This window comes from Somniosus microcephalus, chromosome 3 (genome assembly GCF_052327205.1).
Source record: "Somniosus microcephalus isolate GS21.2 chromosome 3, FLI_Smic_1.0, whole genome shotgun sequence".
Taxonomy (NCBI): domain Eukaryota; kingdom Metazoa; phylum Chordata; class Chondrichthyes; order Squaliformes; family Somniosidae; genus Somniosus; species Somniosus microcephalus.
The window spans coordinates 120,873,655-120,899,795 of record NC_140989.1 but is presented as its reverse complement, the minus strand read 5'-3'; the positions used below and the strand labels follow the sequence as shown (position 1 = coordinate 120,899,795).

The window sequence follows — 26,141 nt, the reverse complement described above, 5'->3', positions numbered from 1 at the left end:
AAATTCAATCATGCTATGATCACTCTTTCCTAGAGGATCCTTTACTATGAGATAATTTATTAATTCTGTCTCATTACACAGTACCAGATCCAAGATAGTCTGCTCCCTGGTTGGTTCCATTACATACTGTTCCAGGAAACCATCCCGGATGCACTCTATGAACTCCTCCTCAAGGCTACCATGGCCAACTTGATTTGTCCAATCAATATGGAGATTAAAATCACCCATGATTATTACCATACCTTTTTTACAGACAACTCAGCCCTATTTGTGCTTACAATTGTTGCTCGCTTATTTAAGTTGCGTTAGCCTCAAAGTTTGGAAAGGGCTGTTCGTAGCACTGTTGCCTTATTGCTGGATGAACCCTGAATCAGAACACCACGTTATGATAGTATCAGCAGCATGGGATTATATGGGAACTGATGAAGACAGGGATTTAAACTTTATATGCTTCCCCCAAGGCTCTATAGTGCACACTGATGCAATCCTAGAAGACACAAAGCTTGGAAATCTCTGACTTAGTGGATGAAGATACTGTCTGGTGTATCACTAGTTATAGACCAGAAGGTCCCAGGGTCGATTCCTGGCCTGTCTTGAGTTAACAAGTGCAACAGTTGGGGAGCTGTAGTTGGCCTCAGCACTTCAAGTTAGAAAAATAAAATCAACCAGAAAGATAATGGAATCTTTACTCAAAGATGTAATAGAAAAACATTTGGAAACTGAAAATATAATGGAGTAGTCAGCACGGAAAGCCATGCTTGACCAACCTTATTGAATTCTTTGAAATAGTAACAGAAAGAGTAGACAAGGGTAATGTGGTAGATGTAATATATTTTAGATTTTCAAAAGGCCTTCAATAAGGTACCGCATAGTAGACTCATGACTAAGATCAGAACATGTGGAGTCGGGACAGGTAGCAGAATGGATAGCAAGCTAGCTACAAAACAGAAAACTTAGAGTAGGGGTTAAGGGCAGATACTCAGACTGGACAGGGATTGGTGCTGGGACCATTGTTGTTCACAATTTACATTAACGTTTTGGTCTCGGGAATCGGAAGTACAATTTCTAAATTTGTGGACAACACCAAATTGGGGGGCATAGTTAATACAAAGGAAGATTGTGACAAAATACAAGAAGGCATTAATAAACTTACAGAATGGGTGCTTAATTGGCAAATGGATTTCAATATAGATAAGTGTGAGGTGGTGCATTTTGGTAGGAAGAATAAGGAGGCCACATAATTCTTGGATAATAAGAGTCTAAATGTGGTAGAGGAGCAAAGGGATCTAGGGGTACAGATACACAAATCACTAAAAGTAGCAATGCAAGTTAATAAGGCCATAAAAAAAGAAGCAAACCAAGCACTGGGGTTTATTTCTAGAGGGAGAGAATTGAAAAGCAGGGAAGTTATGTTAAACTTGTATAGAACCTTGGTTAGACCACTGTGCACAGTTCTGGTTTCCATATTATAAAAAGGATATAGAGGCATTGGAGAAGGTGCAAAAAAAATTTACAAGGATGATACCAGAACTGAGAGGTCATAACTATCAGGAAAGACTGAACAGGCTGGGGCTCTTTTCTCTAGAAAAGAGAAAGCTGAGCGGTGACCTGATAGAGGTCTTTAAACTAATGAAGAGGTTCGATAGGGTAGAAATAGAGATGTTTCCACTTGTAGGGGATTCAAAAACATGTGGCCATAAATATAAGATAGCCACTAATACGTGTGGCCATAAATATAAGATATCCAATAGGGAATTCAGGAGAAACATCTTTATCCAATGAGTGGTAAGAATGTGGAATGTGCTACCACAAGGAGTAGTTGATGCGAGTAGCGTAGATGCATTTAAGGGGAAGCTAGATAAGTACATGAGGGAGAAAAGAATAGAAGGATATGCTGATAAAGTTAGATGAAGAGGGGTGGGAGGAGGCTTGTGTGGAGCATAAACACCGGCATAGACCAGTTGGGCTGAGTGGCCTGTTTCTGTGCTGTACACTCAATGTAACCAGGGTTTCCTCATCTTATCACCATCTAGTCTTCTAATAAGTGGAGAGGTCAGGTATGAGCAGGATCACCTTCAGTTGTGATGTGCTTCATGTAGAATAACCCACCAAAACTCACCGTCTAGGCTCAAATTTGATCAAGATGCTGGAGGGAAAGCAGTGCCTATGGACCTCAGTGGGTATTGATGCACGGGAAAGGACAAGGTGAGGTTTATTTTCTTTAAAATGTATAGAGAATAGCCACAGCAAGAGCCAGCAACTTCGAGAGATGGGGAGAAACTGGAGATGAGTTGGATGTACTTCTCTTCATCCCACTGCACCAAGTTTAACCTTCACATAAGCACAGACAAAAATTGCTATAGGTTACCCTTGTATAACTCCTTTTTCCCCCCCCCCCCCCATATCAATTTTTTCTGCTTCTCTCCGTTGCTGGAATACCGATATAGGCACCAACAGGCCTCTGGTACCTCACCCAATTGGCCATTTGGAGAGCATGGCTATTCTGCCACAGAGGGCTTCATAGACGAGCACCTGTCGACATCCAGTCCACACACACATGTGTGCTTCCCCTCAGTAATATTTAATCTGTTTTGTGTAATATGTCTAAATCACAATTTTTAAAATATTGATAACAATAAGCAGATTATGATATTTGTCTGTTTAAAAATACTGAAGGTTAATGGGTCTCAGTTGTTTTCAACCAGATCTTAACTCAAGTGCTAGACTAAGAGCTGCTTTCATTTTTGCACACTAGGCTCCACACGTGGCACAGATGAGAGCTGGGGTCAAAATGGGGGATGTATCACTTCAGGATAGTATTCTGTGTGATGGTCTGATGGATGCATTTAACTGCTACCACATGGGAATAACAGGTAAGAGCTGCCACTAACTACTGAAAAGACTCCTCCAGTATACTGTAAATGCTATTTCAGACAGAAACAGGATTTTTTCACCATGTGAGTGAATCAAGTGGATACTGTGGCAAGCCTGAGAGCAATTTGTTCCCTTAAGTGTCAGCCTTGGCTCAGTGCTGGCACTCTCACTGCTGAATCCCACTTCAAAGACTTGAGCACATAATCTAGGCGAGATTTCAGTGCAGCACTAACTTTGTAACTAAAACATTAACTTATTTTAGTTACAAAGTGTGTTGCCATAGCCAGCTTTCTGACTTGGTCAAGTAGCAGACATGTGGAAGAATCTAAGAAGGAGGTGAGAACGACAACTCAATAAAGTGGGAAATGAAATAAACCTTTAAATACCGTGGATTTAAGGGGGAGGGTAATTTTTCTCCAGCGTTTGAGTGTAGAGCCTCACCTGGGGAAGTCTGACGGGCTTGTGTTATGGAAGTGTGATCTGCCATGCCCAGTTTACCCATGTGCCTTCCACTTGTGTTGACACTCCATGCCCAAAAGTAACATGTATTTTGACCACTTTAGAATTATCTTATCTCCCACTTTATTTAGTTATTGTTTCCCCTTTTCTTTTTAGATTCTCCCGCATGTCCGCTGTACTTCATTCATCAGGAAATCGGCATCCTGCCAATCCTACTAATTTTTGAATCTTCCCAAACTGCTTTAATAGTTTATTGTTTTAAGAATTGTACTTAAATGTATTTGAGTTACTTTAGTTGCAACTGGTTTACAGACCTCCCTCCAGACAAAGTCCCAGCTCTCATCTGTATATGGAATCAGATGACTGGATAACTGTGAAATGGTCCAAGTGGATTAAGCCTGAAATCTGTTTGGTTAAAAAGTTAATTCTGCTTCTGAATCATAAAGGGAAACGGAGGACATTTGATTGGACACTGGGTAGCAGGGCACAGGACATGTCAGTGTACAAGGCTGCTGCACCAGCGTGCTTTGCTGATTTTAGTCAGGTTGCCACACAGGAATTGGGGAAAACTTGGAGTTTAAGTCCACCCAGGCTGTACCCACATGTTTCTTAGTGATAGATAATTTGGCCACCGTCTTTGCTCAGGGATACTGTGTGTTGCAGGAGCTGCGTGAAAGAGCAGAAAAAGTTAATAAAAATGAGCTAAAACAGGAACGGTGTGAAGCGACCACAGATTGAGCAACTGTGTGTCACAGTGCACTGGCGAATACCCAGACCGAGTTCTCAGACAAGGGGAGTAATTTTGCCTGTGGCCAGTAGTGTAAAACAGGTGATAATGGATCAGCTGCCTGTTATACACCATGGCCGACCTTGGGTTTCCACAGTCGGCGAGCGGCTGATAGTAGAGCAGCTTAATTTTTACAGCACAGTGTTTTATTTTGTTGTTCTTCTCCTCCTTCTGCAGCCGAGAATGTGGCCAAAAAGTGGAACGTGAGCCGAGAGGAACAGGACAGGTTTGCTTTACAGTCCCAGAAAAGAACTGAGACAGCACAAAAAGCGGGATTTTTTGAGAAAGAAATTGCCCCTGTCTCTGTGTCATCTAGAAAAGGTATCAGTGCGATCTTCGACATTGTTCATGGGTCAGCTCTGTTTTTTGGGGGAGAGGGGCTGGGGTGCAGGAGAGGTGGTTTCAGTCTCCATCAAGTAATTTCCCCCTTCCTCTCCTGAAAGTGCTGCCTAATACTGGGGCCCGGTCATTGATATTTAACCCTAATTATATATTCTTTCATCTGTCAGCCTTGACATTGCGTGTCACAGGCTATTTGATTGTGGAGGGGGCACCTCAATCAAGCCAAGCGGTAGCTTGATCTTTCCCAGTGTTCACACACACTCGTACTTCCAGCAGCAGCCACTGCATGGCAGTCAGCAGCAGGAACTGTGGCTGAGCCTTTCCCACAGCTTGGGAGCGTCGAGGATAATTGCATCGGCCAGTTCAGCATGAGGGTGCGGATCGAACCTCAGGCCCTCCTGGTCTGTACAGCATTGAACAACCAATCCTTTGAAGGGAGCTGGCGCCAATTATTTCTGTAGCGTCTGCAAAAGCCCACAGCCACACCCTGTCTCAATACACACTGACAGCAGTGGTACAGTACTGAGCACTGTGACTACAGTGTACACAGAGCTCAGTACTGATGCCACAAGGTTATGGTGTGGTCTGTATTGCTGTCGGCCTCTGCCCCCTCTGTATCTCTAATTTACACTGATTGCTGCTACAATTCTGTGGGATATGTGTAAAGCTGAGTTCAAGTTGGAGTACTAATCACATTATAAGCATTAATTGTTTCTTTCAGACATTTATTGTAGTGACCAGGCTTTTTTGATGTCCGGTGTAACAACCAAAGCAAATTAAGAGGGAACTGTTATGACTTCATCTTAGCAACAGGAACTGATCTGTAACAACAGGGGATGTCTTCGTGCCTCATGCCTCCTATAAATTTTTAATCCCTGTTCCCATTAATGTGCATATTTAATTACATGTTCCTGTTAATTTGCAAATTTGGATCCATGTAACTATTAATTTGTACAGATCTCAAGTTGCTGATACGAACAGATCTTAGTGTTCTGATCACCAACGTGGCAACAGCCCCAAGAACAGACCTCTAAGCTCACAAAATTCAAACCAGTGAATAAGAAATAAAAACACACATAGGACTGAGTCCTCTGGGCTTCCAGAGCTGGTTTGGGTGGCCACAGTTGCTCACTCCTGAATTTTAACAGTATGGTGGCATGTTCTGTCTCCGCTAGTTGTTCATGTGTTTTGGTGGGTGAGGGATGTCGGGGTTGGGTAATAAAATGCTTGTCTCCTATTTTCTCCCAGTGTGTTATGTTTAGGGGCATTGTACTAGATTAATGGATGATAAACCCATATGTAATTTGAATGCATTTAATCCTATGTGTTATACATAACTGCATTTCATCCTTTATCAAATTAGCACATGTACAAATGCTAGGATAATTTTGTTGATGATTGTTGTACCTTCTCACTCTGAAGCCACTTCAGCGTAAAGCTCCCTCGGTGAAGCACCTCTGCTGTACCAATGGGATGTTTTCCATTCCTGACTTCAACCCCCTTTCATTAGTAGCTCTGTACAGACTACAGTAAAACAGATCCTGGATCATCTTACTGGACATGTCCTGCATCATGAGTAAAGAAAATCACTGAAAAATACAAACTCAGGCTATTAGGACAGTAAAAATGGACCCATCGTGCATGCATTTTATCCTTTTCTTCTGAATACTTGTTGGGCTGTGAAGTAGATTTTAGTTTTGGTGGTTTTCACATTGAAAAGACACCATCGACGACAATGCACCAGGGGTCTGTCTCATAGTGCTGTTTTGAGTGTTCAATGTTGGCTTCTGCTTATAACTAACTGGACATAAACATATTTCTCTTCAGGCTCTGTTGAAGTGGCAGCTGATGAATTTCCCCGTCACGGGAGCAACTATGAAGTGATAGCGAAACTGAAGCCGTGTTTTTTAAGCGATGGGACTGGCAGCGTCACTGCTGCTAATGCATCAGGTGAGTGAGATGCCTTCCCTTTAAATCCCAGACAGTTGTTTCCACCTCCAGAGCAGAGTGACTGGCTTTCGCAGTAACTGGACTGATGTTATTTTGGTTTCTGTTCCTGTTGCTGCAGGTATAAATGATGGGGCTGCAGCTGTAATTCTGATGAAAAAATCAGAGGCTCTTAAAAGAAATCTGACACCTTTGGCACGTGTTGTATCCTGGGCACAGGCTGGTTTGGATCCTGCTTTTATGGGAATTGGCCCTATACCAGCAATAAGGAAAGCGGTAAGACAGGTTATTAAGCAAGCTACTTCAGAGCTTCGTACATTAATCCTTGGCCTTATTTTATTGCATATACCATACAGAGTGCAGCAAAATATGGCAGAATATTTCATTTCTTTCTTTCTTATTTCATTGGATAAGTCAGATAATCCCACAAAGGAAATCAGTAGGAGAATCTCTCCCTTTCAGGAAACAAAGTTTGCCTTTATTGCATATGATTTTTATAGAGGAAAAACACTACGGTCAAGAAAGAAACTGTTCTCTCTTCAGAGTTTCAAAATAGAAATCAGTAGATGTCAACCTGCTAGAAATGGGGCAATACCTTGTTTTCTTGAAATCAAATTACTTTGATGACTTGAAGTTTGAAATGTTAATACTTAAAATGTTAACTTTCAGATTCAATTACTCCAATGCTATCTTGGGCGGTCTTCCATTCTCCACCCTCTAAAAACTTAAGTTCATCCAAAACTCTGCCATTGTGTCCTATCCCTGCTTGCCATCACCCCCGCTTGTCCTCACTGAGTTACATTATAAGGGTATCATTTTCTAATTATGGTCAGGTGTGAATTATAAGGGTATTTTTTACTAGTTTTGGTTGAGGTGAATCCTGCTCCTTGGATTATTAGGGTATTTTTTCTAGTTTTGGTTGATGTGATGCCTGGTCCTTTGATTATAAGGGTATTGTTTTCTAGTTATAGTTGAGTTGAAGCCTGGTCCCTGGATTATAAAGGTTTTGTTTTCTAGTTTTGGTTGGGTTGAAGCTAGTCCCTGGATTATAAGGGTATAATTTTATACGTTTGGTTGGGGTTAGGTCAGGTCTCTGGATTATAAGGATATAATTTTCTGGTTAAGGGTGAAACCTGATTCTTGGATGATAAGGATATCATTTTCTATTTATGGTTTGGTTGGAGCCTGGTGCTTGGAGTATAAGAGTATAATTTTCTAGTTTTGGTTGAGTTGAAGTCTGGTCCTTGGAGTATAAGTTTTTTTTTACTAGTTTTGGTTGGGGTGAAACCTGGTCCCTGAATAATTAGTATAAATTTCTAGTTATGGTTGAGGTTGAGCCTGCTCCCTAGATTATAATTGTATTTTTTTCTAGTTTTCATTGGGTTAAAACCTGTTCCTTGGCTTATAAAGGTGTAATTTTCTAGTTATAGTTGAGTTGAAGCCCAGCCCCTGGATTATAAGCGTATTTATTTCTAGTTTTGGTTGGGGGTGAAACCTGGTCCTTGGATTATAAGGGTGTAATTTTCTATTTATGGTGGGGGTGAAACTTGGTACGTACTTGGATTATAAGGGTATTTTTTTCTAATTTTGGTTTGGGTGCAGGTGGTCCCTGGATTATGGGTATTTTTTTCTAGATTTCATTGGTTTGAAGTCTGAGGATTAGGAGGATTTTTGAATTCAGCAAAGGATGACCAAGAAATTCATAAAGAGAGAGAAAATAGAATATGAGAGTAAACTAGCAAGGGACATAAAAACAGATTGTAAAAGGGAATAGATTAGCAAAAGTAAAAGTAGATCCCTTACAGGCAGAGACAGGAGAAATTATAATGGGGAATAAGGAAATGGCAGAGACACAAAAAACATTCTGGAAATAATGGAGAACCAAGGGTCTGGTGAGAATGAGGAACTTAAAGAAATTAGTATTAGTAAAGAAATAGTACTGGAGAAATTAATGGGACTAAAAGCTAACAAATCCTCTGGACCTGATGGCCTACATCCTAGGATTTTAAAAGAGGTGGCTACAGAGATAGTGAATGCATTGGTTTTGATCTTCCAAAATTCCCTAGATTTTAGAACGGTCCCTGCAGATTGGAAGGTAGCAAACTTAACCCCGCTATTCAAGAAAGGAGGGAGAGAGAAAACAGGGAACTATAGGCCAGTTAGCCTGACATCAGTAGTAGGGAAAATGCTAGAACCTATTATTAGGGACATGGTAACAGGGCACTTAGAAAATCATAATATGATTGGGCAGAGTCAACACGGGTTTATGAAAGGGAAATCGTGTTTGACAAATCTGTTCGAGTTTTTTGAGGATGTAACTAGCAGGGTAGATAAAGGGGAACCAGTGGATGTAGTGTATTTGAATTTTCAAAAAGCATTCGATAAGGTGCCACACAAGAGATTATTACACATAATTAGGGCTCATAGGACTGGGCGTAATATATTAGCATGGATTGAGGACTAGTTAGTGGGCAGAAAACAGGAATAAACGGGTCATTTTTGGGTCGGCAGGCTGTAACTAGTGGGGTGCTGCAAGGATCAGTGCTTGGGCCTCAGCTATTTACAATCTATATCAATGACTTTGATGAAGGGACCGAGTGTAATGTATCCAATTTTGCTGACGATACAAAGCTAGGTGGAAAGTAAGCTGTGAGGAGGACTCACAAGTAAGTTGTGTAAAGAGACTGCAAAGGGATACAGACAGGTTAAGTGAGTGGGTAAGAATGTGGCAGGTGGAATATAATGAGGAGAAATGTGAAGTTATCCCTTTGGTAGGAAAAATAGAAATGCAGAATATTTTTTAAAAGATGAGACTGGGAAATGTTGGTGTTCAGAGGGACCTGAACATGAATCACAGAAAGTTAACATTCAGGTACAGCAAACAATTAGGAAAGCAAATGGTTGGCCAAGGATTGGAGTATAAAAGTAAAGAAATCTTACTGCAATTACAGTACATAGGACTTTGGTGAGACCACACCTGGAGTACTGTGTACAGCTTTGTTCTCCTTACCTAAGGAAGGATATACTTACAATGAAGGTTCTAGACTGATTCCTGAGATGGTGGGATTGTCCTATGAGGACAGATTGAGTAGACTAGGCCTATATTCCCTAGAGTTTAGAAGAATGAGAGGTGATTTAATTGAAGCAGATAAAATTCTTAAGGGGCTTGACGGCGTAGATGTTGGGAGGATGTTTCCCCTGGCTGGGGAGTCTAGAACCAGGGGTCACAGTCTCAGAATAAGGGGTCGGCCATTTAGGACTGAGATAAGAAATTTCTTCACTCAAAGGGTTGTGAATCTTTGGACTTCTCTACCCAAGAATGCTGTGGCGGCTCAGTTGTTGAGTATATTCAAGACAGAGGTTGATAGATTTTTGAATACTAAAGGAATTAAGGGATATGGGGATAGTGCGGGAAGGTGGGTTTGAGGAGAAGATCAGCCATAATCTTATTGAATGACGGAGCAGGCTCGAATGGCCGAATGGTCTACCCCTGCTCCTATTTCTTATGTTCTATCAAAAGCTCTCATCATCTTGAAAACCTCTATTAGGACACCTCTTAACCTTCACAGTTCGAAGAAGAGCAGTCCTAACTTTTCCAACCTTTTCTCATACTTGAAGTCCTTCATCCCAGGTAACATTTGGTAAACCTTCTCTCGATGTTCCCTGTAATTATTTTGGGGGCTGTGTGGCCCATTCAAAATATCGCGCATGTGCAGTTTTTCTATTTAAAAGCCGGCAAGCTGGCTGCGCAGGACCTTCAGAGAGCTGCGCGGCCGTGCAGCTTAAAGGGAACATTTAGGGTCCTGACAGTCTTAACTTGTCCCATTACCATCTCCTTTTGCCTTGTACCATCATCCCTTTTGTCTCTTAGGGGTGATTTTCTCACTGGAGGCGGGTTTCGGCTTGGGTGTGTCTGAAACTCGCCTCCACTGATAGTTTTCAAAAAATTGAGATTTTCCCATGATTGGCCACTTGATTTCAGAGGTGTGGGATGCCCTTGCTCAATTAGTGTTTTGGGACTGAAACTCGCCTCTGTTGACAGCACTTTTCCAGTCTGATTTTATGGCTTCTCGCTCCCTTGGCTCACTCCACAGCATTTCTGCTTCTCCTGCACCATCTCCAACATCTTTTGAGATATGTATATCCAATTCCAAGGCAAGGGCCTACCCGAGGCTCTCAGATGCGTTGCTGCAAATGTTGTTTGGGGCGTGAGAACTAGCATGGAGGTCCTCTTCCACTCATCTCGGAGGAAGAGGCCTGCCAAAGAAACCAAGGCTGTGTGGGTACAGCTGGCAAGGGATATAAGGTCCAGATCTGTGTGTAGATTGGGAGACTGCTTCTGTGTATTGATGAAATGCCATCCCTGTTGGAAAGCATTAACATGATTTGATGCCAAAATGTTGGCGCTATGCCATCTGTTACTTAGCCTTAGGCAGCTCCACATTGTGGGCACCGCCACACTTGCATTGTCAGGTTGGTGGCCTGACTGAAAGGAGGCCAGAGAGTCATGTCCATTGTCAATGAAGTCCTAGCATGGAGCCGACATGTGCCAACTTGGCCAACCTATACAAATCTGGCCATGATAAGTTCATCCCTGGCAACCATGTGCTCACGTGCTGCCACTGCCGCTGGTCGAAACACCGGCGCTCTGACCTCCTCCTGCTCCTCCTCCTCCAGATCCTCCTCCTCCTCAGCTTCTTCCTCCTCCTCATCCTCATCTGAGCTCCAAGGTGAAAGGAAATGAATGTTTCCCATTCTGCTTGCAGATGCCTCCTCTGGGGAAGCGCTCATTGTAAGCGGGACGAGGTTCTTCACAGGAGGTCCCACAGTTGATGGAGTCAGGCTGCAGCACTTCCGACTTTGGAAGGCCTTCTAAAAGTGCTCAGAGACCTTTTAAAGCCAAGGTCTGGCACCTGCAAGTAATCCTTGCTGCAGTAAACGATGTCTTGTTAGACCTGCAGCAGTGAGGAGGCCACCCACGAGTCAACCCGCCAGGTTCAGAAGTTGCGTGAAGCACACCAAAATGATGGGAAATTCTCGAGAGCCTCTCAAAATAGGCTTAGAGAGGCCCTTAACAAGCATTTGCAGACGTTAATTAACGCAATGGCCAGCTGGAGGCAGGAGTGTTTCCCGACCTCCAAAACCGGCACCGGCAAAATCCCATGGAGGCGGGTTTGAACCCGACCACATTGATTCTAATTTTCCCGCCTTTCCCGACTCCAAACCTGCCTCCTCCGGCATCAGAAAATCGCCCCCTTAATCTCTCCTGCCTTCCATCCTATCACAGACCTTCCCTTTTGTTCTTTTCTTCCCTCCCCCTCTCCCTGCCCTACACTTGCTTAAAAACCTGTTACATCTCCAACTTTTTCCAGTTCTGACGAAGGGTCATCGACCTGAAACGTTAACTCTGTTTCCCTCTCTCTACAGATGCTGCCTGACCTGCTGAGTATTTCCAGCATTTTCTATTTTTCTATGTAATTTTCTAGTTACGGTTGCGTTGAAGCCTTGTCCATAAGGGTATGCTTTCCTTTGAAGTAGAAAGTCTCTATGAAGATTGTTCTTAACAAACGGTATCCAAGCAGGCAAGCAAAGTGTTTACGAACGTGACGAGTAGCAAATTTTGGCGAGACTGGGTTTCAGTGCCCTTTGTAGGAAAAGGGAAATCAGTCAGTAACCCTCAGAGGAGTTTGTGTGCATGTGTGGTTGGTGTGTACTGTTATTGCTGCTCTGAAACCTACCTTGCATTCTGAATGTTTGGAGTAAAAAAGCAGTGTTACCACTACTAAATCCAATTAATGCAACACATACTAATTCTCCCTGGGACAGAAGTCTTTGTGGTGGGAGCTGTTAGGCAGATGCTCTGCTTACCCTTTGGGTATCCCTGGGCAGCACAAAGGGGGAGGAAACGTAACAGGTCTCCACCCCCTTTTTTACACTGATTTTTCCTGACCGCTTCCTGATTGCACAGTTGAAGAAAATGGACCCTATGAACTACAGCTGAGGCCACCTGTTGTGCCTGGTGACATTCAAATGCCAGTGGTTGTTGTGTGGATGATGCTGTGTCACAAATACAGCTGCAAAATAGTTTGCAGGGCTGAGCATGAGAACAGTGCTCATTAAGCAGAAAGAGGAGGGAGTGAATAGAGCATGGTGGGGATTCCAGTTACATTAGGCACTATATCCTGGCACTAGGTAAACAGCTGCATCGTCCCCAGGCAAGCTCAGTAGGAAGGCCATCACTTCCTACTGTATTTAAATACCGGAAGAACTGTGTACCAAACCTTTAGAGAACCATAATGCATGGGATACAGTCAAAAAACGTTCTCCACTCAGCCACATCTTAAGCACTTTGATCTATGTTTTGTTAAGGTCATGATTGTTTCCTATAAGACCATTTCCACTCGGTGATGGACAAGCTGGAATCACAGTGTGTCATACCCTTTTACTTCTTTGCATTACTGTACTGTGTATAAAGTCATAATATAGACAACAGGTCAATCTCTCATTCTCACATTCTCCTTCCCTTTGTTATGTTATTCCACAAATAGTCCAATATTTACCTATAGCTGCACAAGTATGGGGTATCAATGGAATGAGTTGTAGCATGAACAAGAGGTCAGAATCTCTACACTAGGACACAATAGAGAGTGGGCATACCTTACAGCATTGCAGCTTTGGATTGTGATGTATATTAAGTGTACATTGTCTGAGTTGGGAAAAGTCTTGGGTTTTACGCTACATAGTCTACTTAGTTTTGGTGTCACTGACCACTTCTGTAAGTGGATCCAGAGTGTACTGTTACCGTGCCCAAAATCCAGGTAAACAAATGCAAGACCCATGTGCTACTACATCATTCTCTTCATCTTCAGTAGGTAAATTGAATGTACACTCTATCAGACTGAAGCTCAGCTTCTGCACTGAGTGACTCCTCCTCAGTGATTTCAATCTCCATCTCAGCTCCTTTTGCCCTCTCTCTTCTGAATTCACCATGGTCCTGTTCTCTCTAAATATCTCCGCCAATATAAACTCTCCCACCCATATTCACAGCCACCCTTTCAACCTCACTATCTCCTGTGGCTGTTCGACTTCTGTGGTCATGATCACTGACTAGACTACCGCAAGGCAATGACTATCTCCAACAAGCGAGAGTCTAACCACCGCCCCTTGACATTCAACGGCATTACCGTCGCCGAATCCCCACCATCAACATCCTGGGGGTGACCATTGACCAGAAACTTAACTGGACCAGCCACATAAATACTGTGGCAATAAGAGCAGGTCTGAGGATAGGTATTCTGCGGCGAGTGTCTCACCTGACTCCCCAAAGCCTTTCCACCATCTACAAGACACAAGTAAGGAGTGTGATGGAATACTCTCCACTTGCCTGGATGAGTGCAGCTCCAACAACACTCAAGAAACTTGACACCATCCAGGACAAAGCAGCCTGCTTGATTGGCACCCCATCCACCACCTTAAACATTCACTCCCTCCACCACTGGCATACCATGGCTGCAGCGTGTACCATCTACAAGATGCACTGCAACAACTCGCCAAGGCTTCTTCGACAGCACTCCCCAAACCCGCGACCTCTTCCACCTAGCAGGACAAGGGCAGCAGGCGCATGGGAATACTACCTCCAAATTCTTCTCCAAGTCACACACCATCCTGACTTAGAAGCATATCGCTGATTTTTCATCGTCGCTGGATCAAAATCCCAGAACACACTACCGAACAGCACTGTGGGAGTACCTTCACCACACGGACTGCAACGGTTCAAGAAGGCGGCTCCCCACCACCTTCTCAAGGGCAATTAGGGATGGGCAATAAATGCTGGCCTTTCCAGCAATGCCCACATCCCATAAACACATTTTTAAAAAATCTATCATTTCCTTGTATCCCTTACCATCCACATTCCCCTACCCCTTTCCAATCCAGCTAGCTTCTGCGTCCCCTGGGAAAACTCTCCCCTAATTTGCTTGCAAGTGCACTTTCAAACTCCTAGCTCCACTACTCTTAAGATCATCCTAGAAAGCAAAGATAACTCCTGGCTTCTCTTCTGCACTATCAATCCTCAGCTTAAACCCCTATTCCTTGTTCTTTCCATCCTCACATCTAACAAGTAAAAGAGCTCCTGGATTCCTTTGTCACCAAGACTATCCATTCAGTTTCCAATGCTGCGTCCTTCCTTTCCCATGCCTACCAAGCCAAGCTGTCTTCCAGACCTGAACTCCCGTCTCTCTCCAGTTTCTTTCCCATCGCCCCCCAAACCCTCTCTGAGTTCATCTTGTTTATGAAACCCATCCTTTTCCCTTGATCCCATTCTCATTAGACTGCTGACTACCCGACTTCTCTTCCTAGTTCCCACACCAGCTGACATTGTAAACTGCTCTCTCTCCTTTCAAAATACACACCCTTAATCACTCTATCCTTGTAAATTATGACCCCAATTCCAACCTCCCTTTCATCCTCAAAGTTCTAGAACATACTGTTGCTTCCAAATCCGTGCATATCTTTTGCACAATTCTGTTTGAATCTCTCCAATCAGGTTTCTGCCTCTCTTACTATGATGAAGTGCCCCTAATCAAAGTCAGGAATGGCATTCTCTGTGACTGACCATGGTGCATTATCCCATCTCAGCCTCTGCAGCCTTTGACCCTCCTTCAGTGGCTTTCCTCCATTGTGAAGTTTGATGGGACTGCCCTCACTTTGTTCCACTCTTATCCGTCCAATCGTAGCCAGAGCATTTCTAGCAATGGCTTCTCTTTCCATCCCCGCATTGTTCACCTCACAAATCCTCCAAGGAACTATCCTTAGCCCCTACACTTCCTTATCTGTGTGCTTCCCCTTGGCAACATTTTCCGAAGACATGGGAATCAACTTCCAAATGTTCTCTGATGACACACAGCTCTACCTCTCCACCACTTCTGTCAATCCATCCACTGCCTCTGTGTTGTCAGACTGCTTGTCTGACATCCAGTCTTGGCTGAGCCACAATTTTACTCAATTAAACACTGGGAGGATCAAAGCCATTGTCTATGTCCCCCACTAAAGCTTTGTACCTTTGCTAGCTTCTCGGGTTGAACCAGACTTGTCACAACCTTGGCCTGCTATTCAGCCCCAAGTTGAGCTTCCAACCCCATATTCTCGCCATCACATACACTAACTACTCCCATTGCCCGCTTCTGTCCCTACTTCAGGCCATCTGCCAATGAAACCCGCATCCATCCTTCCAGACTCTCTTATTCCAGTTCTCTCCTGGCCAGCCTCTCATCCTCCACCTTCTATAAACCAGCTCATCCAAAACTCAGCTGCCTGTATGCTATCCTGCACCAAGTACCCCTCCTGTCACCCTTGCCCTCACTGACCTACACTGGCTTTCAATGCCTCAGATTTTAAGTTGTCATGTTTGTGTTTAAATCCCTCCATGTGCTCATCCCTCCCTATATCTACGTCCCCCCACTCCACCAGCCCTGCCAGGGATTCTCCATTGCTCTGACTCTGGCCTCTTGTGCATTCCCCTCCCTTCGCACTAACATTGGCAGCTATGCCTTCAACTGCCTAGGTCCCACATTCTGGAATCCCCTCCTTAAACCCCTCCATTCACCTCTTGTCCTTTAAGACCCTTAAAATTCACCTCTCTGATCAAACTTTTGGTCACACCCTCCTAATAGCTCCCTTTTTGCCTCAGCGTTATTTTGTTCCATATGCCTTTGTGAAGTGCCTGGGGACTTTTTTCTGCCTTAAAAGCGCTACATTAATGCAAGTTGTTGGAAATCAAGTCAATAAATGAACGGTATTCATCATGAAACAGTGTATTACAAACTTTGCTATCCTTCACTATACTCCGCTTCGCCACCTCTCTCATTCTTTAGGACCTTCCTTAGAACCTTTATAATTTTTGTACCAAGCTTTTAATCCCTTCTCTTAAGTTCTCGTTCTATGGCCCGGTGTCATATTTTGTCTGATTATGTTTCTGTGAAGTGTCTTGGAATGTTTTCCTCTGTTAAATGCGCTATATAAATGTAAGTAGTTGTTGTTTTACATTTATCAAATGTAATAAAGATGCTTCCCCTGAGCTATCTTTCAACATAACTGGATCTTATGTGGCACAATGCAATGAGAGTCATACTAACCTAGACCCTCTGCTGGTTGGAGACCTTCTTTGACAGTGGCATTGGACATTTTTCCCCCAGTTAAAATATCTTGATATAATTGGAAAGCCATCAAAGATGCTGTAAAGCAGCTAAAACCCACTGCCTCTGCATTCAATCTATAGTGATATATTAAAACCACCTTTTATTTCAACAGGTACCGGTCAAATACACTTATTGACACATAAACATTGATATCAATCCAGGAAGCCTGCCTGGATTCCAAGTTGAAAGTGTGTTGAACAGATTGGTTATTTTCTGTGTGATTATTTACCCCTCGTGTGTTGTTACTAGTAATAAGAAATTGAAATCAATAATCTTAATACAGACAAAAATATGGTTTCTGTCACAGTCAGCATCTGCAACTCTGTATATATTTGTACGTATGTGTTTCTCTTTTTTCAGTCTCTTAACTCCATGAGTTCCTCTGTGCACATCTGCCTCGCTAATTTGGTGCTTCTGTCACACAGATGCACTGTCAGTGACTTGCTCAGTGGACTGTCAGTGACTTGCTCAGTGGACTGTCAGTGACTTGCTCAGTGGACTGTCAGTGACTTGCTCAGTGGACTGTCAGTGACTTGCTCAGTGGACTGTCAGTGACTTGCTCAGTGCACTGTCAGTGACTTGCTCAGTGGACTGTCAGTGACTTGCTCAGTGGACTGTCAGTGACTTGCTCAGTGGACTGTCAGTGACTTGCTCAGTGGACTGTCAGTGACTTGCTCAGTGGACTGTCAGTGACTTGCTCAGTGGACTGTCAGTGACTTGCTCAGTGGACTGTCAGTGACTTGCTCAGTGCACTGTCAGTGACTTGCTCAGTGGACTGTCAGTGACTTGCTCAGTGGACTGTCAGTGACTTGCTCAGTGGACTGTCAGTGACTTGCTCAGTGGACTGTCAGTGACTTGCTCAGTGCACTGTCAGTGACTTGCTCAGTGCACTGTCAGTGACTTGCTCAGTGGACTGTCAGTGACTTGCTCAGTGGACTGTCAGTGACTTGCTCAGTGGACTGTCAGTGACTTGCTCAGTGGACTGTCAGTGACTTGCTCAGTGGACTGTTACACAGCCTTACAGAAGAGAATAAGTCATTGCAAAGCTTCATGGGGGAAATAAGAGATGTGGCATCATGGGAAAAGCTCACTTTTACATCTTGGCTCAGCTCCCTAACGTGAGTTTGTGTGCTGACCAGCTGAATTTATGACCTTTTTGCTGTTGCCACCCATGATAATGAATTCACTCTACAAATATTGTCCCCAACAAATCTACAAGACATCTTGCAAGAGTTGGGGGTTTTCTTTTAGCAGCCTCAACATTTTCAACATCCAGAGGAGCACAATTTGTGTAAAATCACTGCTAAGCTGTGGGTTTCATTTACTGATTTGTTAAATGTACTGACTTGTTAAATTCACTAGGTGGAGAAGGCTGGCTGGACACTGGCTGAAGTTGATCTGTTTGAAATTAATGAAGCTTTTGCAGCACAATCAGTCGCTGTTGTCAAGGAGCTGGGTTTAAACCCAGAAAAGGTGAGATGTAGATACAAAAGTCCTTTCAAAAGTAACAGCGAAATGGTGTACCTGGAAAAGACAGGTATTGCAAAAGCACACGAGTTATACAGCAATCTCAATGATGACAAGATATATTTATATTGGAGCAGGGTGTTGGTGTGCCAGTAACAGAAACAGACCCTTGTTTGAGGCAGTACCGCTATATTTTGTATCTGGAGCATCAGAGAATATCACTGCACCAGTACAGATCAGTTGACATCTTTAGCTTTGGGCACTTAAGGCACTGTGTTTTATATCTAATCCTTTCCCCCAGTGTTCTCCCCTCTCCCTCACTGCTCCTGAAGGTGCCAGATCTTACTGGAGTATGCTTGCATGAGCATTAGCCATCCTCTGTTACCTCACCCAAGAGCCAGTTCTTCACCTGTGAATGAAGTCGGTGAGTAGCCGTGGGCTATTCAAACATGGGGGGATGCCGCAACCAAGTCACCCAATGTTTGCACATTCGCTTTCCAACAAGGGGTCATTCATGGATCAGAGGGAAGAATCCTTACTGTGTTTTTTTCCCACCTCCCTCCTGGTGGACTGAGGCCAGTTGTCAAAGCCCTGGCTGAGTTTAACTAATGCAGCACAGATCAGACCTGGGAGTTTCTGCTGCCTACTGCTCAGTGCAACCCCTTGCAGTTCAGTTCACCCATCAAAGAACTTTTCAATTGTACTCTTGACTCCAATTTTTTAATGAATTTAAGTAAACCTTTTGCTCACTACTGGACATCCCTATTAAGAGATCCCCATAATGCTGCAATTGGTGATGTTCCAGTTTCTGTACAGCTTGTGATCACATCCCAACAACCAAGCCCACCCCTGCCAGGGTTTGCAGTCACCTCTCAAATAGCCTTGAACATAATATTAATATAAGTATCTTTATTAGCTGGAGGAGACATATTTATTAGGTTTTAAATTACTCTGCTGAGCCAGCTATGATTATCTCACTCACCACCCAGATACCAGGAAGCTGTCTTCTCCCATAGAAATATACCCCACACAACTTATTACCTTGAGGAGCAATTGGGTACAGGGTGATTGAAAAATCAGAGTTAAAACTCTAGGATAAAGTAACTTTTGCTTTAGAAAACAAGTTGTTGTATTGATTGACATTGGACCGATTGTGTTTTTGTAGGTAAACATCCAAGGTGGTGCTATTGCTTTAGGTCACCCCCTGGGAATGTCTGGATGCCGCATCCTGGTGACGCTTCTCTACGCTCTGGAGAGAACAGGAGGAAAGCATGGGGTTGCTGCTTTGTGTATTGGAGGTGGTATGGGAATAGCAATGTGTGTTGAAAGGCAATGAATCAGATCACAGAATCACAGAAACCCCACAGTGCAGATAGAGGCCATTTCGGCCCATCGAGCCTGCACCGACACATATCCCACCCGATCCCCGTAACCCCTACACCAACACATATCCCACTCTATCCCCGTAACCCCACGTATTTAATCCCCCTAACACTAAGGGTCAATTTATCATAGCCAATCAACCTAACCCGCACATCTTTGGACTGTGGGAGGAAACCGGAGCACCCGGAGAAAACCCACGCAAACACGGGGAGAATGTACAAACTCCACACAGACAGTCACCCGAGGCCAGATTCGAACCCGGGTCCCTGGCGCTGTGAGGCAACAGTGCTAACCACTATGCCACCATGCTTTTTCTGCAACAAAACCCTGCACTCATGGCACTGGATAAAACTGAGCAGGAATTTCACACAGATGCTTTAGCATAACAAAATGAAAGGGTGATTGCAGTCTGTTGTCGATGTCTGATTATGCTCCTTCAACACATTGGTCCAGAATTTGCTGCAAAAGTAACGGCGAGTCCACGGCTGGGACCAAACTAGTGTTTTATATAGGTTTAGCATAACTTCCTGGCTTTGTACTCTAAGCCTCTAATTATAAAGCCCAGGATCCCATGTGCTTTATTAACTGCTTTGTTAACCTGTCCTGCCACCTTCAAAGATCTGTGCACAAACACCCGCAGGTCTCACCCCCTTTAAAATTGTACCATTTAGCTTGTATTGTCTTTCCTCATTCTTCCTACCAAAATGTATCACCTCACACTTCTCTGCGTTGAATTTCATCTGCCATGTGTCCGCCCATTCCACCAGCCTGTCTATGTCCTTTTGAAGTCTATTACTACCTCCCTCACTGTATACCACACTTTCAAGTTTAGTGTCATCTGCAAATTTCAAAATTGTGCCCTGTAACCCCAAGTCCAAGTCATTAATCATAGAATGGTTACAGCACAAAAAAAGGCCATTCGGCAGTGGTCCAAGTACTGAACCCTGGGGAACATCACTACATACCTCTCTCCAGTCCAAAAAACAGCCATTCACCACAACTCTGTTTTCTATCCCTTAGCCAATTTTGTATCCATTCTGCTACTGCTCCTTTTATCCCATGGGCTTCACTTTTGCTAACAAGCCTAATATGTGGTACTTTATCAAACGCTTTTGGAAAGTCCATATACACATCATCAACTGCACTGCCCTTATCCACCCTCTCCGTTACCTCATCAAAAAACTCAATCAAGTTAGTCAAACATGATATGCCCTTAGCAAATCTGTGCTGGCTTTCCTCTATTAGTCCATGCTTGTCCAAGTGGCTGTTAATTTTCTCCCGGATTATTGATTCTAAAAGCTTCCCACCACCAATGTTAAACTGACTGGCCTGTAATTGCCAGGTTTATCCTCTTTTTTTGAACAAGGGTGTAACATTTGCAATCCTCCAGTTCTGTGACACTACCCCGTATCTAAGGAGGATTGGAAGATTGTGGCCAGCACCTCCACAATTTCTATCCTTACTTCGCTCAGCACCTTAGCATACATCCCATCTGGACCGGGTGACTTATTACTTTAATTACTGCCAGCCTTACTAGTACTTCCACTTCATCTATTTTTATCTCATCCAGTATCCCAGCAACCTCCTTGTTTACCATAGCTTTGGCAAAGTCCTCTTCCTTGGTAAACTGAAAGGAAACAAAGAGAGCACAGATTGGAAAGTGCTCTATTGGATGTGAATGTCACTGATTCAGAATATGTGGACAAGTAACTGGCTGGCAAAGCAAGTAGATCATCAAATTTGATTTACTATAAATTATATAGCTTTCGTGTGTAGGTGGCAGCTGTCTTCAGTTCCTGAATTTCATGAATTGAAAAGTAAGCTGAACCCTGGGCAGGAGGCTGCCATATTCATATCTTTGTGTCATGCTCCATAGGCAAAAAAAAGCAAAATTTCCCGCATGTAATTCGCTGATATTTTAATAAACATTGTTTAAATAATCAGAAGTCCAAGCAGCCACTTCAGAGCTTTCTAACAACAACTTGCATTTACACGGCACCTTTAACGTAGTAAAACATCCCAAGGCGCTTCACAGGAGCGATCATCAAACAAAATTTGACACCGAGCCACATATGAACATATTAGGACAGGTGACCAAAACTTGGTCAAAGAGGTACGTTTTAAAGAGCGTCCTAAAGGAGGAGAGGCAGAGAGGTTTAGGGAGGGAATTCCAGAGCGTAGGGCCTAGGCAGCAGAAGGCACAGCCGCCAATAGTGGAACGAAGAAAATTGGGGATACGTAAGAGGCCAGAATTGGAGGAGTGCAGAGACCTCGGAGGGTTGTTGGGCTGGAGGAGATTACAAAGTGGCAAGACCATGGAGGGATTTGAAAACAAGGATGAGAATTTTAAAATCGAGGCGTTGCTGAACCAGGAGCCAATGTAGGTCAGCAAGCATAGTGTTGCTGAGTGAGGGGAACTTTTGGATGAGCTGAAGTTTATGGAGGCTGCAAGGTGGGAGGCCGCCCAGGAGAGCATGGGACTAGTCGAGCCTAGAGGTACAAAGGCATGGATGAGAGTTTCAGCAGCAGATGAGCTGAGGCCCAAATTTCTTTCAATTTAATTGTTTAAGGAGATAAACTATTAGTTCCGTCATTCATCAAGGTCCCAGATGCCCCATTGACCTCGCTGTTATCAACTCGCATGACCAGTAATTTGTGGCACAAAATTAATTGGAGCTGAAGGGCGAGGAAAGAAATCCAACTCGTAGCGCTCACCACGAGAGGCCATGCGCTAGCAAATTCTGGGCCAAAGCTGAAGAAATGTAGGAATGCATTTTGTCTAGTATATTTAAATATGGGCTGTGAATGTGCCTATGTATATATACGTATATATATATTTATAACACATTTATTGACAATGGAGCTGCCATCAGTGATTGCCGAAATTGACAAGACTGACACATGCACGCTTTTGGAAACTGGCGTTAATTCCACCACCGTCCCTGTTGTTAGAGATTCTGAAGCTTTATTTACCATGCATGAGTAACTCAGTGTATTAAGAATGAATCATTGGGTTATATTGTAATGTCTAGATTGTGCACGGAAATATTTTTTTTTACACTACAATAATAAAACTCTGGAAGCAAGAACGAACATTACCCGGAGTGATGGAGCCTCTGACCAGAGAATCACTTACATATATAGAGGACAATAACACAGGTGCTAGCTCGCCTCACATCCTTGACTACACAAGGTACTAACTCATCTTGCATTCCTGACAACACAGGGCCAGGATATAGTGTGAGACCCCAGTGTATTGTGTGAGTGACCTGTGTAAGACCCCAGGATATAGTCACATTAGGCAGCATTTGTTTGACCTTTCAAAGACTTGATTCCTCTTTCTGCTGGGACTGGAAGGAGATTTCTTATCTTCTTACATGTATATAAAAAGTAGACATGTAGTGGTGAAACAGATAAACGTATGTATCCGAAGGATTCAGAATGCCTCCTGAGTGCCAGCCCTGTAACAGGCCTTGGCATTTCAGTCTGTCTTGTTGACATTCTCCAGAAATTACCTATTTTTGCAAATCTCTGGAGAAACTGTCTTAGACCACATAATGAGGTTGAGGTTCTGATATACCTATCAATTCGTCCAATAAAAAGCGACGAGTTAGGAACGTAACTAAAGGTTTTTATTGACTAAATAACAGAGCCCACCCTCGTGGGTGATCGGGTCCAACAAGGAGGAATACCAGCCAGTCGACTACCTTTATACCTGGGCAGGTAGGTGGAGCCATGGGCGGAGTCGGAGGTGGTCAGCCCAGGTATAACAGCGCGACAAGAGGCGACCTCGTATAGTGATACAACAGTGAGAACAGTGAGAACAATACAACAGTGATAACTATAGTGTAACGATAGTGAACGATAAAAGTGGTTTACCACATTCACCCCTTGTTTAGATTTGAGTCCGGCGGGGTGAAGTGTACTACCAGTTCTGGTATGTCAGTCTGTCCGGAGGCCTCGTAAGCCTCTCCGATCGTCGCAGCGGCGGTGTTGCATTATCCGGTGTTAATGCTGGTGTCTGCGTGGTCGGCGAAGGCTCGTCCGGCATGCCGTCTACCTGGGCTGGAATTGGGGGGGTGGTGGGGGGGGGTAATGGTGGTGTCTCCGGAGTGCCCGAGGGTGCGAGGTCTCGTAAGGAGACAGTGTCCTCCCGCCCGTCTGGGTAAGCCACGTAGGCGTACTGGGGGTTGGCGTGCAGGAGGTTCACCCTCTCGACCAGGGGGTCCGTTTTATGGGCCCTCACGTGCTTTCGCAGCAAGACGGGCCCCGGAGAGGTCAGCCAGGTTGGTAGAGTAGTTCCCGTAGTCGACTTCCTGGGGAAAACAAACATTCGTTCATGGGGGGTGGCGTTAACGGCAGTGCAAAGTAGTGACCGGATGGAGTGCAGCGCTGTCGGGAGGACTTCCTGCCAGCGGGAGGTTGGGAGGCCCTTAGACTTTAAGGCTAAGAGGACGGCCTTCCATACCGTCGCGTTCTCTCTTTCCACCTGGCCGTTCCCTCGGGGGTTGTAGCTGGTGGTCCTACTTGCTGCAATACCTCTCGCTAGTAGGAACTGACGGAGTTCCTCGCTCATGAAGGAGGAGCCCCGGTCACTATGTATATAGTTCGGGAACCCGAACAAGGCGAAGAGGTCGTTCAGGCACTTGATGACCGTGGTACTGGTCATGTCTGGGCAGGGGAAGGCAAAAGGGAAACGGGAGTACTCATCAACAATGTTGAGGAAGTACACATTGCGGTCAGATGACGGTAGAGGCCCCTTAAAGTCGATGCTCAGGCGCTCGAAGGGGCGGGTGGCCTTGATCAGGCTTGCTCTGTCCGGCCTATAGAAGTGCGGTTTGCACTCGGCGCAGGTCTGGCAGTTCCTGGTCATGGTCCTGACCTCCTCGATGGAGTAGGTCAGGTTGCGGGCCTTAATGAAATGGTAAAGTCTGGTGACCCCGGGGTGGCAGAGGTCGTTGTGGAGGGTCTGAAGTCTATCAATATGCGCGCTGGCGCATGTAATTCGTGAAAGAGCATCAGGGGGTTCGTTCAGCTTACCTGGCCGGTACAAGATATCATAATCGTAGGTGGATAGCTCGATTCTCCACCTCAAGATCTTGTCATTCTTGATTTTGCCCCTCAGCTTGTTATTAAACATAAAAGCGACCGAACGCTGGTCGGTGAGGAGGGTAAATCGTTTGCCTGCCAGGTAATGCCTCCAGCGCCGTACCGCCTCCACAATTGCCTGGGCTTCCTTCTCGACCGACGAGTGTCGGATCTCGGGGCCCTGTAGGGTCCTTGAGAAGAAGGCCACCGGCCTCCCCTCCTGGTTAAGGGTAGCGGCTAGGGCGAAGTCGGATGCATCGCTCTCCACTTGGAAGGGGATGGACTCATCCACTGCGTGCATTGTGGCCTTGGCTATGTCTCCCTTGATGAGGGAGAAGGCCGCGCACGCTTCCTCCGTGAGGGGGAAGGATGTGGACTTCATGAGGGGCCTGGCTTTGTCCGCATAATTGGGCACCCATTGGGCATAGTAGGCGAAGAGCCCCAGGGTTCTCTTAAGTGCCTTAGGGCAGTGGGGGAGGGGTAGCTCCATGAGGGGGCGCATTCTTTCGGGGTCGGGGCCGATGAGTCCGTTCTCTACTACACAGCCAAGGATGGCAAGGCGTGAGGTGTTAAACACACATTTCTCCTTATTGTAGGTGAGGTTCAGCCGTTGGGCCGTACGGAGGAATTTCTCCAGATTCACGTCATGGTCCTGCCGGTCGCGGCCGCAGATGGTGACGTTATCTAGATAGGGGAATGTGGCCTGCAGTCCGTTCTGGTCAACCATCCGGTCCATCTCCCTTTGGAAGACCGAGACCCCGTTGGTGACACCGAAGGGGACCCTAAGGAAGTGGTATAGGCGCCCATTCGCCTCGAAGGCGGTGTACTGGCGGTCCTCGGGGTGGATAGGGAGTTGGTGGTAGGCCGACTTAAGGTCGATGGTCGAGAATACGCGGTATTGTGCAATCTGATTGACCATGTCAGATATGCGGGGAAGGGGGTATGCGTGCAGCTGGGTGTATCTGTTTATGGTCTGGCTGTAGTCGATGACCAGGCGATTTTTATCGCCGGTCTTAACGACCACGACCTGGGCACGCCAGGGGCTGTTGCTCCCCTCGATAATGCCCTCTTTCAGGAGGCGCCGCACCTCAGGGCTAATGAAAGCTCTGTCCCCAGCGCTGTACCGCCTGCTCTTGGTAGCGACGGGTTTGCAGTCGGGGGTGAGGTTAGCGAACAGGGAAGGTGGCGGCACCTTGAGGGTGGATAGGCTGCAGGTGTTACGCGGTGGGCGGTTTAACATTCGCTGGTTGTCGACTGAGTGGGGGGAGGGGTCCACCGTATGCTAGGGTTACACTTTGGAGGTGGGATTGGAAGTCCAGCCCTAGTAGGACGGCAGCGCAGAGCTGGGGGAGGACGAGGAGTTTAAAATTTTTATACTCCGTACCCTTAACCGACAAGGTCACAACACAGTAGCCGCTAATGTCCGTGGCGTGGGACCTCGATGCCATCGAGATTCGGTTGCGCGTTGGCAGGACAGGGAGGGAGTAGTGGCTCACCGTGTCTGGGTGGATGAAGCTCTCCGTGCTTCCGCTGTCGAACAGGCAGGTCGTGGCGTGGCCGTTTACTTTGATGTCCATCATCGACTTGGACAGATGGTG

At 45.0% G+C, this 26,141-nt stretch overlaps 1 protein-coding gene across 1 annotated transcript in view; it reads left to right on the top strand.

Annotated features, from left to right (window-relative positions):
- Nucleotides 1-22,548, top strand: part of acat2 (acetyl-CoA acetyltransferase 2) — a 55,627-nt gene extending 33,079 nt beyond the window's left edge. Inside the window, exons 4-9 of the mRNA XM_085981541.1 lie at nt 2,756-2,873; nt 4,298-4,441; nt 6,290-6,412; nt 6,531-6,685; nt 17,968-18,078; nt 19,238-22,548. Of these exons, the coding sequence (XP_085837667.1) occupies nt 2,756-2,873; nt 4,298-4,441; nt 6,290-6,412; nt 6,531-6,685; nt 17,968-18,078; nt 19,238-19,408 (822 nt within the window). The 3' untranslated portion in view covers nt 19,409-22,548. The remainder of the gene's footprint in view (nt 1-2,755; nt 2,874-4,297; nt 4,442-6,289; nt 6,413-6,530; nt 6,686-17,967; nt 18,079-19,237) is intronic.
- Nucleotides 22,549-26,141: the final 3,593 nt, after the last annotated feature.